Source organism: Argiope bruennichi, chromosome X2 (assembly GCF_947563725.1).
Source record: "Argiope bruennichi chromosome X2, qqArgBrue1.1, whole genome shotgun sequence".
NCBI lineage: Eukaryota > Metazoa > Arthropoda > Arachnida > Araneae > Araneidae > Argiope > Argiope bruennichi.
Genome location: NC_079163.1, coordinates 78,064,814 through 78,080,783, shown reverse-complemented (window position 1 = coordinate 78,080,783; position 15,970 = coordinate 78,064,814). Strand labels below are relative to the sequence as shown.

General features: G+C 27.9%; 1 protein-coding gene across 1 annotated transcript; it reads left to right on the top strand.

Moving 5' to 3' along the window:
- The first annotated feature begins 2,816 nt into the window (after nucleotides 1-2,816).
- Nucleotides 2,817-11,486, top strand: LOC129960740 (uncharacterized). Its single transcript, XM_056074350.1, has 4 exons — nucleotides 2,817-3,193; nucleotides 4,442-4,621; nucleotides 5,586-5,766; nucleotides 7,197-11,486. Exons 1-4 carry the CDS (start codon nucleotides 3,131-3,133, stop codon nucleotides 8,339-8,341), a joined length of 1,569 nt encoding a protein of 522 aa, XP_055930325.1. The 5' UTR covers nucleotides 2,817-3,130; the 3' UTR covers nucleotides 8,342-11,486.
- The last annotated feature ends 4,484 nt before the right edge of the window (nucleotides 11,487-15,970 follow it).

Below are 15,970 nucleotides of genomic sequence, written 5' to 3'. Positions count from 1 at the left end.
AGGGCAAGGGAGCTGAATCTTTACAACTCTCCCTCCTTGAAAGGGGACTTTTGTCCAGGCTTGGACGAAAGTCACTACCGGATTGTGCAAACCAACAATCCCTTCTTAGAGGCAGTTATATCATATTGATACAAATACATTTAAAAACAATTTACATTAAAATACTATTTACACATTAAAACATCATTTACAAATTAAAACTTCCACTGCTTTCTCCTTTTAGTAAAGGTTATGTGTGATTGTATAGTTGTATGGCTGTAAAGCCATTCACCATCTCATCAATCTAGGGTTGTTACCCACATTTGCTTTTAACCAAATTAATGGATTGTGGTCCGTAACAATTCCGAAGTGCTGGCCATCCAAGTAAAATCTAAGCTTCCTTATGGCGTACACTATACTAGCACACTCTTTTTCAGTAGTGCTGTATTTCTTTTCCATGTCTGAAAATTTCTTACTTAGATATAAAATGGGATGTCCCTTGCCTTCGGAATCTAATTGAGACATTACACCTCCCATCCCTACATCCGACGCGTCAGTTTGAACTATAAATTTTTTTTGAATAATCAGGGGCATGCAAAACGGATTTTTTTTTTCAAGCTCTTTTTTAATTCTTGGAATGCTTGACTTCGGGCATCCATCTAATCTGCTCTTTCGTCATCCGACGTTTCAATGCATTTGTTAAAGGTACGGCGATATTGTATTATATTAGAGCCCAATATTAAAAAATATAACAAAAATCTTACATTTTAAACTGTTTTATTATTGTAAAACAATATTATAGAATCTTGTTTTTTCAGATTTTATAATATTATACAATATCATGTGCTACTAGGGTGGTGTGGTGTTGTTAATTTAAATTATAAGTACTACAGTTTTATCGACTTCTTTAAGAAATATTTATGCACTAAGTGCTAAAATTTGCTGCCCTCAAATTTTTCTCTTCTCTCTCCTGACCCTCTATGCTTATGAAAAGAATGCCCGGACATTACAAGTGATAATGTCTGGATAATGATGGCGTATCGTGTCGCCATTTATAAAAAGAATTGCATGATGAAATACCAAAACTTACATCTTTTTTTTGCTGTGTGGAGATCATGACAGCATGGTTGAGCTGGAACCATTTTTAAGGCAACAGGTGTTTCACCTATAAAACCTATCATATAGCAATGCTTATTGGCGTGAAGTCTTGCTCGACCTATAAAGCAAATGAAATCGCTAGTGCTTGAATATATAATATTCTTCAAAAATGAAACCATGGTTATTTTATTTTACCTTCAATTCCACTTCATATTCATATAGCTCACCCAAAAGATTGTAACTTGCCGATCCTTACTTTCTATCACATTGCATTCGAATTTCTGGTTAGTGTAACGCCAGCAGCAATGGAGGATCATATTATATACTGTAAGAAAGGACCTTGTGCACAGTTTGAATGGGAGAGCTTTAAAAAATTAACTTTTGGAAGGTCAACATTCTTTAGTAAATAAAATCAGTTATAAATTACACTGTTTTCTTAAGTAAAAATTTCCTTATGATAATTTTTATTAGACAATGGTTTATGATTATCATTTATAAAATTATATTTTGAGAATAAAGACCAAGGAAAGTTAGTTTTCTTTCTTACATAGCAGTCATATGCCCGCCTACTTCTTCTTTTTTTTTTTTTTTTTTTTCTCCTATTGAAATATTATTTGCATTCTTTTGTTCATTTTTTCTAGCGAAATATTTCGGCAAAAAATTTAAGTTTAAGCACTTTTTTCTCTGTTATCCTCGATTTATAACTATTTGCTACAATCGCTATTCTTGTAGAAATACTGCATCAGTTTTTTCATAACGATGCTTGCTCGTGTATAGTAGTTCAGTACGCATGATACATTAATTAAATTACTTTATATATTTTTTATAATTATATCATGATTTATATGAACATTATATTTCTCATTTGTAGAATATCTATTTTAAATAGTTCTGTGATAGCTATTTGTTATTGTTTCAAAATAAAATGTTAACTAAGTAAACAAATAAAATTTACTAAAGACACAGACATGCATTTGATGTTATAGAATTAATTTATATTACCATAATAAAATTGAAAAAAAAGTTACATAATTAATTTGTTTAGGATTTATTAATTTATTTATATAAAAAAGTTATAAATGTATCGTTTTAAATACCATAAGCCAATTAAGTTGTCGATCTATTTAGCAAGTTTTTAAATTGATAACAATAAATATTATGAAAATTAGAAATAGAAAAGATAAAAAAAAGTTTTGTTTAATTCATTATTGCTTTAATTAACAAATTTTCTTGTTATGTGTATATATATACATATATATGATTCGAATAATTTCTGGAAAATTCACTGAGCTTATGAAATTATTTTGAAATATTTTCGTGTTTATTTCTAGCAATGCTGCTTTTTAAATATGAAGATGCTTCATAATATTCCTTTAAATTGTTAATTTGCAACATGTATTCAGCTGATATGGTGCAGAGAAAATCTAAATAAATGCAATGGCATCTCGAAAATTGTGCGATCGTTTCGGCTACCTTCCGTCACATGACTATGACAGCACATGAACAAGGTCTATTATATAAACTAGGCTTGTAAAATTAGTAGTTTTAAAATAAGAAAAATGTGGAAATTTGCGTTGAAGGATAAGGTAATAATTAGCTCACTTTTACTGTATGAATTTAAATTAGAAACAAACAAAAAATCTTACTGAAACTTGGCCTCGATTCGTGGTACCTTTACCACTTATGCAATTGAAGCGGCTTGAGTTATGTTAGAATGGAATACCATTGTGTAATCACAATTCGTGTTTGTGCTATTGTTCAAATTTCAGGAAAGAGATTGGCAGCATTAATCGAACGGCGAAACGGAAAAGCGATAATGACATTTCGTCTGTTATCAACTGATTCTACGTTTTATTTACTGACGTCGATGCCTCGAACAAAATTTAAAAATAAACGTAATCTAATAATATTTCAAACTTAAATGGGGATTTTGATTCCTAGGTTAATCTCCGATTGTATTAATTTAACACGTCCTAGAGTTTTGCTTATATGTTGGAATAAGATTGTAAATAGTTTCTGATTATCTAGAACAAAATATTTCAACACCCTCAACATGGAAATGGAAGAAGCTTTGAAAGTGGGATTCCTGTTTGTTCCACCACATAATTTTTTGCGGGTAAGTTATAGCCACAAACAATAAAAAATTAATATTCATCAAATATCTTGTGTGTGTCTGATATTAATCATAAAAATCTTGCTGGGGGGGCCTTTATATCTGTATTATTTTCAGGTTTTATGTGTCTTATTTAAAAATGCATCATTGAAGCTTTGTTTCTGAAAATGTAAATTTCCTTGATAGAATCTCTTGAGTGAATACTCGTTTTAATTAGTTGTAATGGGAGCTTGAATTTTCTTTGATATTTAAAAGTAGCTTATATACATCTTTTCATGGCAAAGCGATCATTCGAGGAGACATCTCAGTATAAAATAGACTGTTTGTCACTGGATGGACAATTATCTGAATAGTGGATCTTAAAAAATTTCATTATCTTGAAAAAATATATAAAAATGGTTTTAGAATATCTAACAGTCTAAAAATAAATATGATAACTTGAATTATTTTTTAAATATGGTTTTACCATGAACAATATATTTGTTTTCTTTATTAATGTGGCAAATTTGATTTATAGTTATCTGTGTAAATGTAAACTCTTTTGTGATGATTCACTGGAGGTAATCTTATATTCCTAGGACCTAGAAATATGGGTTAAAATAACATGCTTTTATAGAGCATGCTGAGCTAAATTTAGATATTTTTTTAATTGATAGCTAGTACAATTATTAGTCTGTCAAGTCACTATAATTTATTCTTTAATTTATTTGTTGAAGAATTATTGTGCTCTTTATATAAGAATCATCATAAGATGGATGATTATTCATGCAAGATTTGAATCAATTATGAAAAGGTTAAATGCAGTATTATAAGTAAAAAAAGTAAGGGTATTAGGCAATTTTTTAAGAAGTTGAATTTAAGTTTTATTGATTAAAGTTATATAAGCAAAAAATGCTTTTTATTTATGGAGTTCTTTTCCCACTATTTAAAAAATATATGATTTTAATTAATTAGCAGATAAGTTAGAATGCATAACTATGCTGAGCATCATTTTTAATTTCTTAACTGAATTAAAATATATTGATTACAATTAAAAATCTTGGAAGCAAATTGAATTTTGTATTTTCTTACAAGGAATTGTCTTTTTAAAATAAATATTTTTGAAGCAGTAGAATTGTTTTAAATTCTAGTAAAGTTATAAAATTTAATATAACAGAAAAATATATTGTTTGTGTAAATTTCTTTCCTACATTTCAAAATTGTGAGTAGACATTTTTTTTATTTGATAACATTAATTTTTTTTTTTTAAAGAAAACATGGATGAAAAGGTACTGTGCCTTATACAAAGCAAGTAATCATGGGATTCAGCGTATGGAGTTATTTGAAACAGAAGATGCATATGTTAAGCAGAATCCAACAAAAATTATACCCCTTACAGATTGTTGGAAGGTGTCTCCTTTACCACAGAAAAATCAACCAAATGTCTTTGAGGTAAATATTAAAAAAAATTTGAAACTATGTAATGCGCTTAAATTTCTTTACAGAATTTTGAAATCATTTAAGAAAATGAAATACGGCACATTAGATTAGTTCTTGATTTATAAATTGGGAATTAGTTCTTGATTTATAAATTGGGAAATAAATCTGAAAATATTTATTTCAAACATTGTTATAATTAATATTTTGGTATAACCATTACCTGAAGACATATTGAACTTTTCCTTAGATATAACAGATTCTATCTTAGTGGAATTTTTAATCTCTGCTTATATACGGCATAAGTGCTGTATCTAGGATTTTTATCACTCTTCCTTGTTTAATCTGTTTCTTTGATCATTTTATACCTTTTTTATTCTAAAAAAATGCATGTTTTAAAAGAATGAAAATTTATTTTTGCTTTCCTTATTGTAAACAATCAATAGCTAACATTATGTGCTTTTCTTCTTTCCTACAAGATTGTCCTATAATTACTTTTAATGATTTAGGAGATTATATAATATATGAACATAATGCAAATGTTTCAAATTTTTACTAAATGTATGTATTCTGAGTTGTATCATCACTTTCGAAGGAATGAATACTTTTTGCACATTGCTTATAATACATAGTAATTTATTTTTCCCATCTGGTGACTGTTCACAAGTATTTTACATATTCTTAGTCATATTATTTACTTGAATTTTCTGAAATTTTCTAAACTAAACTTCTTTAGGAATAGCATTTAATTTTTGACTTCTGCTAATTTTTTAGGTGTGATGTTTTTAAAATAATTTCAGTGGTGAGTAATTTGCTCTGAATTTTGTTGCAACATGCAATACAATTTGACTCAAGTTATTTCATTTATCTAAACTGCTCTACATATTAAATTATATAATAATAGTACTTATCATTTCTCTTAAACTATTTTAGTTTTAATTATATTACAATAGTTCAGATCTTTTATTATTTCTTTCAGGTTATTACAAAGACAAATAGTTATCAGTTTTCTGCCGACACTTTTCAAGAGATGTCAGAATGGCTTGTGTCGCTTCAAAATGTTGCATTCTCTAAATCACAAGCAAAACCTTTGGCTCCCATCGTACCTACTAATGAAGAGAAACAAGAAGAAAACTTACTCTATTGTTCCATGGATGAACGTGAGCTTTCTTTATTCTTATATTATTTATATCACTTATTGATAATTATCCATATTGCTTATTGTTTTCTTATTGATAGAAAAACTTTAAATTTATAGAATTTTGAATTATATATAATGATTTTGGAAACATAATTTCATTATATTTGGGCAACTTACTCATGAGTAGAAAGTTGGGAATGCTGACATTTTTTTTTTTATTAAACTTATAAAAAAAAACAATAATAATTGTTATGAGTGCCTTTAATGAAGTTTACTTTATTAAAAACTGTTCTCATTCTCTTTTTAAGCACTAAATCTGTGTTCCATTGTTGGAATGGCTCCTGGAAATCCACTTGTTGGATGTCATGCAAATCTTAAGGATAATTTTTTTTTTCTCATTAGTTATTTCAAGTTTTTTTCCTTCTTCTTTTTTTTTTTTTTTTTTCTTTCAAGTTTGTTTGCATTTGAATTATAAAGCTCCTGACTGGCTGTAACATAATTTATATTATGTTCATTAGCCCAGATATAAGAAACAAATTTTGTTTGATTGTGATAGTCCATTATCAAAATTATATGAAGTGGGCTTTTGTTGATATTTAGATATTCTGGAATCTCATTGGAATTTAAATGATATTTACGCAAATCAAAGGTTGCACTTACTTGATATGAAGACCCCCCCCCCATTGATGTAGAAGGGTGTTTTTTTTTTATTATCTTTTGTTCATGTTCTTTTCTCTTCTCTGTTTGAAGTGTCTGAACCATTTATGACATTGGAACTAGCTAAAACAATTCTTTCCATAAACTTTTTGTTATATTTAAAATGTTTCAGTAAAGGGTTTCATCAATTTTATATAAAAATTTCATTGAAATTCATTGTTTTTCCTTTTCCAAAACACAGATAATCACCAAACACACACATAAAAATAAATACTAGTTTATTTCACCATTCATAAATAAATGACAAAAAATACGGTTATAAATAATTTTTGTTGGGGTATAATTGGGGTTTGTAGGTTAAGTCATTAAAACTCCTATTTAAAAGTTTGGCTTCTTTTTGTATGGATCTCGTATATTGTAAATGAAGCTGCAAAGGTTTGTTCCATTATTTCCCACATTTACTTATTTATTCCCAAGTATGAACCTCATTGAATATTTTTCATATTTTGAATTTATGATTGAATTTGCTGTACATGATTATTATTGTTCGTTTGAAATCTTCTTTATGCATTTATTTTTAAATTGCATACTATTTGTAAAAGATTTAGCTATGTATTGAAAAAAAAAATTATGATTAAAGTCCTTACCTGATTTTAACTTATTTTGACCATTATATATTTTAAAATTATATCTTTGAAATGTTTATTCAACATCTGAATTTTTTGCTTGATAAATTAAATATATCCTTGCATTATTGAATTTTACTTATTTTATGCATATTTAATTTTTTAGCTGAAATATATCCTGTAAAAGTGGTGGCGACAGAAGCTAGTTTAAGAAACAACTTAAAAGGAAATTATAAACTTGTTATTACAGCTGTTAATTTTTCTATTGCTGAAGAATGTTCTCAAGGAAGAATTGGGAAAGTTATATTAACATGGCCTTATCGCCACATCCGCAGATATGGATGTAGTATAGAAAATTTCTCCTTTGAAGCTGGTCGAAAATGTACTTCTGGTGAAGGCCTTTTTACATTTTCAACTACTGAGGGAATAAAAATTTTTCAAAGCATTGATAGTCATGTTTCTGCTCTGAAGTCAACTCATGGGGATTTAGATATTCCAAATAGCCCTAGTATCAAAGAAGATAAAAACAATTGTTTTACATCTAAAGATTCCTTAAATAGTAATGACTCCTCTTTTTCTTGGGCCACAAATAAGTCTGAGCATTCTTTTACTCTACCATCTGTAGGCCATACTGAGTCATTGATTCATAAGAATGTTAAGTCCTTGCCACCTTTTGGAAAACCTCCTCGCAAGAGCAAATCAAATATTCATAACAATGGCTCAGAGAAAACCTCTAGGATTCCAGATTCTTATAACCAATATGCGGAAATTAGAAGGAACAGTACTGATGTTTTAACTAAGAACTTGGAATCTTCTCATTCCAATAGTGCTTCCAGTGCTACAGAAGAGGTTTCATCTAAAATGCATCATTTACCACCATATTCTAGTTCTGATGATGTATTTACTGCTGCTCATTCATCCAATAAATATGATCTAAGTTCTTGCATTGAAAATATCAGAATAAATGAAGTTCCTAGGAAAGATGCTAAAGCAAAGCGTGCTCATTCTTCTTATGATTATGAAAATTGTGATTTAATTAGTTTTGAAAGCTCAGCGCCATCTCTGAGGTCTGCAGTTGCAACTGAACATACTTATGGAAAGCTAACTATTACAAGGCAATCTGCTCCGTCAAATACTGGTAATTTATATGGATCTATTATTACTAACACTTCTGCTAGTGTTAGTACTAGTCCTGTATACTGTAATATTCCTTATTTAAAGAAAGGAAACAATGAATCTGTTCCTGAGCATTTTTTAAAAAATGATGCTGAATATGCTAAAGTTTTAAAGAAAAACAAAAATTCATCATAATTTCTCCTTTTTTATAAATTTTTTTTGGGGGGGCTGTTGTAATTCCCCCTTCCCCTGCTTTTTTTATATAATTTAACAGCCTCAAATGCTTTTTTTTCTTTTGCTGATTTTGCTTAAGTAGGATTCTTTCCAATTTGGGCAATTCTTCTATGGATGAATTTTTGCTTCCCCCCCCCCTGTGGTGTGATTAATCCAGTAGAAGAATTAAGAAGACATAAATCTATTTTATATTCATTTCTTATTTGTATGTGCTCAATTTGCTGATTTACCATTGATGATGAAATGAGTTTTTCTTAAAAATTAATGTTCATTTATAAATTCTTTTAATTTTTATTGGATATATTTAATAAAAAAATATATTTCACAACTGTTAGTTAAATTATAGTTCCATGTTTTCATTTCATTTTTGTAAACTTATAGTTATGAGGCTTCTTTCCTGTCTATACTATACTCATGCTATTTCATTGAATCAATTATCATTTAATTCCTACTATACCTTGAACATCTTTTTACGATTTTTAATTTGTTTGCAATTTAATTATGTACATTTTATTGCCTGTTTAAATTTTAATCATAATAATTGAGTTTGATTGTAGTTAAATTATTTTGCATTACTTGTCTTTGAAGAAGAAGAAATTTATCTAATCTCGTAATCTCAATTTTTTTCTGAATAATTTTCTTTTAAGGCCAACCAAAGATATCATCCTTATATGAAGAATTCTGGGTCAATTTAACAAATTTACTAAGGTTAAGGAAAATGCTCATTAAAAACAAAATAAGAATGATGTTTACAAAAAGAAAAGCATATTACAAAGCAAAAAGAGAATAAATAAATGCCAATAGTATTTCAGTATTTGTTGAACATAAGACAGTATCATGTACACAATAATATATATATATATATATATATATATATATATATATATATTTGATACTTTTCCCTACTGTTTGTGAAAGATGATGTATTGCTGTTTGCCTTTAAAAGGGTTCATATATGTCACTATTGAATCCATTTGTTAAATATTATTAAAATAAGAATTAGTTGGTCAAAGATTTTAATGATTATCTTGGTTTGATTTCGCTTTATTTTGGTAGTGATGTGTTCAGTTAAAAAATTTTGAATGGTGAATAAGAATGAAATAATAATAATAAAAGTGCCATGAAATTTGTAAAATATTTTGAAAGGACAGTAGGTGTGTGTATATGTATATATATATATATAAACGATGAGCAATATTTTTGAGCTGAACATTTATAGCATATCCAAATATTTATCAAGTTTTGACCAGTGAAAGTTTCTAAATATTGTCTTAAATTTAAACAATAAAAAATTTAGTTGCAAAAATCAATAATTTGAGCTGTCTGAAAGCACTCCTACAATTTTCGCAAAAGTTCAAATTGTGCATTATGTAGATAGTGATAATTTTAGCTTCAGGAAAGAAAAAAATGATTTTGTTTTTGTTATAAATACCAAAATAATAAGAAAATTTTAAAATTATTTAAAAAGTTTTTTTTTTAATTGCTTGCACATAATGAATTTCAAGTTGGGGATGGCAAGGAAGTGGGTGGAAATTTGTACCTTTCAGTATAGTACTGTAATACAATAAGAATAGAATATAGAACAATAAAATACTTTATTGATTAGAATAAATTTTAATTATTTAGAGCACTTAAGAATTGCAATTAATTAAATTGAAGTGTAGAAGCAAATATTGTATTGAATTTTGTGTTAATTAAATCTAATATTTCCATGATACATAATGAACATTTGTTTGTAATTATTGAATGATGATGAAACTTTTTTTGTTTAGTATACGAAATCTCTTTATTAGTAAGTTGTTTTTGTATTTAGAGTGCATATCATGTGAATATATATTTTATGAGTTAAATAACATGTTTTGTTTCTGAAGACTAATTTCAAGAATTGAGCAGCAAAAAAAATTTTGTTTTCTGTATTTGTGATTTTCTGTTTTCTTACATTAGGTTTGATGTATGAAGTTATGCATTCAACTAAGTTTTTTTTTTTTTTTTTTTTTTCCTAATCCGTATCATTTTTTCTTTTCTCGCCAATTCAATTATTAGCATTTGCTTTTGGATGTGATTATTATGGTCGCATCAAGAATTTCAAGAAGCATGCTGATTTCATTTTTAAACTTTAATAGTTTGTAAGAACAAACTTAAACGCACAAATTAATAGCTTGAGTATGATGCATGTAGATACTGCATTTTTTTCATCTTCTTCATGCCAAAAACATGACAAAAGTTTGTTTAATTGATACTTTATTTTTAAATATTTTGAAATACTTATTTGTTAGGAAGCATTTAAAATATTGCATAATCAACTTTAGACAAGCATGTTAATTTTTTTGTTAGTAAAATAAAACTACTAAAATTTTCGTACAGCATTACAAATACAAAATTTCTTTAACATGTTTTAAGCATTTATATGCTTTATTATTAGACTGATGATTTAGTATTAATCAATCAATTATTAATCAAAAACTTATTTAATACCAATAAATTATTATTATTATCAATTATGTCAATAGTTTTTTTTTTTTTTTTTTGTTCATGACACACATACATAAATTCTTTTAGTGATATGCCTCATTTTTTTTAAACATTGGAGAAGGAATAATGGAAGTTCCTTGAAATCTTTAGATATCAATTTTATGTGATTTGTTAATCATGTAGTGTTTTTATATAAACTTTGTATAAGATTATTTTTATTACTATTTTATGGATTATTCTTTATTCACTCACTCAGCAAGAAAAAAATTATATAAAAATATCTTTTAGTATAAACTTTGTAAAAAAGAAATATATATTTTATGACAATGTTAAATTTATGAAATTTTATATATAGAACTTTTTTGTAGATTTTTTTTGTCTCCATTCCACTGTTCTATGTTCTTTATTTTATAGTGAGTGTTTTAATGTTGTGATATCCATGTTAATTACACAGTTATCATCAACTTGGAGATTATTAAATCCCTCTTAAAGTTTTATATATCTCTGTTTTTAAGCATCAAACGAGGAGTACTATCTCCCTTGTATTTTGATAGCATTGGGGGATTTCTGTTACCTAAAAATTTAGTATTTTCATTTTATGAAAGACTTTTTTAAATAAATTATATTAATCATCTGCCTTCCTTGTTTATTAATGATATGAATACATGTCAGAATGTGTGATTTTTATTTGACAGATTTTTTTTTTTAAATGTTACTTGCTAGTAGTACTTTCTTTTAAAGGCAAAGTGTTTAGTTATTATTTTTAATCTCAGAAGTATCTGAATGCTTTTTTTTTCTTCTTGGTATTGTTTCTATCTTTTTTTCTCAGCTATATTCATTTTTATTATGTTAAAAAACATTATTGGTATTTTCTTTGGTATTTCTGTGACAAAGTATATTTTTGCATTTTGCAACATTCTTCCATAGCTGTTGTTTCTTTGTTATCTCAACTAAATCAGCCTAAACAATTTCACGTCTAATGCTGTTCTGACTTTCTGTTCTATTTTTGTTTCGGCTTTCGCCTCTATTGTATGGACTACTATTCGTCTCTCATCTTTGAAAAAAAATTAAGTGGAATGCAAATAAATACCAGATATGAAATCATATTTTAATTATTTTTTATTTATATTGAAAGATATAAAAACAATTTGAAAGAAAGTTTTTAGTTAAAAAACCTTGTCACTAAAGTTAATACAGCAAAGTTAAATTTTATAGCAAAGAACTAGAACAATATTTGCAATCGAAACTGATAATTGAGATTGTTAATTCAATCACAATATAATAAATATTGTGATCGCAGTATTTATGAAAAAATATGAAGAAACCTTTTAATATGAAAACGTGTATTATCAAAGAATATATTGTAAATAATATAATGATTCAAAAGTGAATTGTTCAATGAATCATACAATGAAAATTTTCTTAAAAACGACTAGCTGTCTTATACATAGCTTTTTTTTTTCTGCAAAGATATTCGAGTAGTTATGACGGAAACTTGTGAAGGATATCATTAAAATTTAAAGAATGAACATTGATAAGAATTGGGTCTTTTGTTCACTTTAAATAATTGAAGATCCAATTAAACACTCTTGTGATAAAGTGGATCTCAAGTGATTCTTAATTCATTTTAATTTGGAAAAACGTCTTTCTAAACTAGCCCAAGAAATAGTGTAAAAAATTCTTAAGTTAATGGTGGAATTCTCAATTTTTTAATTTTTATTATTATTATTATTAACAGACAAATTGTTTAGTTGGGAGGAAAAAATTGATTCATGCAGCAGGTGTATAAAGACTAATTATTTGAATTTTTTAAAGTGCTCATTCCTGTTTAAATCTTTTTAAAAAAATTCATCTTAGATTTTGGTAATTTTGTTTTAATACATGTGATGTATTGATATTATTTAAATGAAACAAAACTGTATTTGATTGAATCAAGTTCCTAACAAGTTGAAAATTGTAATCAATATTGCAGACTTTAAATTAAAAAAAAAAAATTCTTTTTCATAGTCAATTTTTTTTTCCTTACGATATATCCCATTTTAAATTCAGTCTTTTTTTTTTTTTTTTTTGAAAGGCACATTCTATTTCCTACAAAGCAATTTTTTAAAATCATTTTTATATTCTTTTACAAATTTAGTATGAGAGAGTTGATGTTTTCTGATACAGATGCAGCAATTTGCTAATAACTCTTACACAATTGATCTGAAAGTCGAATTTCGTTAAAGATAAATCTAAAATATTATCACTACATTAATTTTATTATAATCGGGGTTTTCCCTAATGATCATAAAAACTTGTAACATTTTATGATCATCAATAAGATATGATGATCATAAAATGTTACAGGCTCCTTCCGATCATAAAGTACCACAAATGTTCTAGAAGTGAAAGCAGATTATTTACTCATCATGCCATAATGTTGGATCAGAAACAAAATGTATGTACTCTGTTACCTTCTGATAGCGACAATTGTACAGATTCATCTAATGATACCGAAGCTTGCATTTTTTATCCCTGTGTAAATGCGTTTATTTGAAAGATATGAGACATATTGTCTTCCATCTGAAGATCTGGTTTCATTGTTCTTAATAATTCTGTGTTAGATGCTTTCAATTTTCAGACACTTAGCCAGTGACCGTCTGAATTTTTAATCTTTCTGACATAGTTCCCTTTTTCTGCTTCCACAGCCACTTAATTTTGGATAGACCATTTTAAACGAACACCTCAAAAAACGAATCATAAGAAAATAATAAAAATAACTTTTTAGTTGAATTGCAGATTATGAGCATTAAGTGCGACGTCTTAAAATTTGTAAACAACTTTTCTTCTTTTCTTAATTTCGCATTTAATGTCAAATTCGAATATGAAAAAGGATAGATAATATACGTGGTAAATGAGTTACGGATCCGTTGCGGAATTGTGTTAGTATAAAATTCCTGACTTTTTTACCCTGGGAAAAAAAGAAGGAAAAGGACGCAGCTCCTGTGGACATTTTTTAAATTCAGAACTCAAACATTATATACCTTAAAAAAAATCCTTTTACAGCTGATTATATGGACTCTTACTATCCTTTGGTTTATCTCTCGAATCTGTGTAACTCTCCTTTTTTTTCTTCACCCCCCCCCTCCTCCATGTCTGCTCCAGTCCTTTAGTAGTCGATCGGTTTCGTCTTTTTGCCTTTCTGATATATGAAATATACAAAGAGAAAGTATTATAATCGTCAAAATATTCGAAACTTGACATTTTGAAAAATCTCCACGTTTCAGATCTTCAGATCTCCGTAAGTCCGAAAAACGCATTTTGGAACTATGTTTATTTTTTATCTGTGAATACGATAACTCAAGTATTGAGTTATCGTTTTCGGACGGAGTTATTTTTACTTTGAATTAGGTGGATGAAAACTGGAACATGGTTTTTGCACCAAGTTTTAGATTTCTATGAGAATAAAATCCATTCAGAGTAAGTCCGGCTGCCATGATACAAGATAACACGGTAACTACCAAACGAAGATAAATAAAGAGCTAGATAAATGAAATTTGGTACACATATTTAGCATCTAAATTGTTCATTGTTAACAAATTTTGAGCCAAATACGTCTAGAGGATGTTCGCCAGTCGGTTTGTACTTTCGCATGCATATAAAATGCATTAACTCATGAATGCGATGACTTAAATCAATGAAATTTGGTATGTGATTTTATGATTCCAATTGTAATTCTGTATTAAGTTTTAATTTTAGTCAGCGGAAAAAATACTTCCGAAATATATATTCAGTTTTCTGTACGTTTATATTAACCGCATACCAGCGATTAATCACCAAAGATCACACTTTAATGGATTCCTTCGCAGAGATTGTTCGCCATTTATTAGAGTGTGCGAGAAAGTTTCGGAGGGACCACTCTTGCTGGTTTCTCATTATTGAGGACAAAATGCTCCTCAGTTGTTTTTTCCTGCTTGAAACAAATTGTCTTGACGTATTATATAGTGGTTATTGATCTCGGTCAAAATTAAGGAATTTATTGAGGCAATTCAGCGCTAAAAAACCAAAACTACTCCATCTGCCATAATCTCCCCCTTCTTTCTTAGAGATTTGTCCTCCCTTAGGTGTCTTTCCATGAATGTTGTGGGCCTTTAATATATATATATATAGTTTTTTTAAGCAGAATCGTGGCCGAAGATAGAGAAGACGCTTTCGAATTTTAAACTTCGCTTTTATTCCATCCCAGGAGGCATGATTTATGTACAAGCAGAAAAGCGACTAGGGAGAAAGAAGGAAAAGCTAATGAAAGATTTATCCCTGTCATTATATACTGTGAGATTTTGATAGGGATTTCTTTACACGTGTGATTTTGTTAAGCGAATTATAGGGAATCTTATAAAAGAATATCTTAGCTCGACAAATTTTTACCCCTTCACTCTGAGTGTGGGAACCTGTGGATATCAGCAATTTTACAGAGCTTCTGTTGCATTAAATAAAAAGGTGGATCAGAAAATAAGAGAACATTTTAGAATGAAATTAATATGGGCTAAATTAAGCTAAAAATTAGGAAATTAATTAAGTTTAAATTATAATAATTTTATAATATCGTTACACACACACACACACACACATATAAATTTGTGACTCGGCGTCTTAATCGGTTGCGTACTTGTTTACTACCTAAATCTTACTCTGTATCTCACTAACTGATATAATCCTGCTGATTGTATATTGTTTAACACTTTATTTAAATCAAAAGGAAAGTCCTCGTTCGGTAGTGCTCTTATGCAAGTATAAGGTATTTGCTTCTCTTTTTTTCTGATTGATTTCTTTTTGCAATTGTAATTGCCTAATCGGCTGTATATGAAGTTTATGCTTGTTATGATTTATGCGATGGATATGATATATTTCTTCAATAAATAATTTATCCAATCTTAATATGGCGTCTTCTAATTACTTGTTATAATATTATAGTTTTAGACTTCTTAACCGGTGTTTTGGATTAAAATGCTTCAATAACGTACTTAATACAATATATTCGCCCTTTTCTGTTAGCTTCCAACTTAGCTTGAAACTAAAATAAATAACTGTACAGGGAAATATTCACTCATTAAGTGTCTTTGAACCAAGTTACCTTCT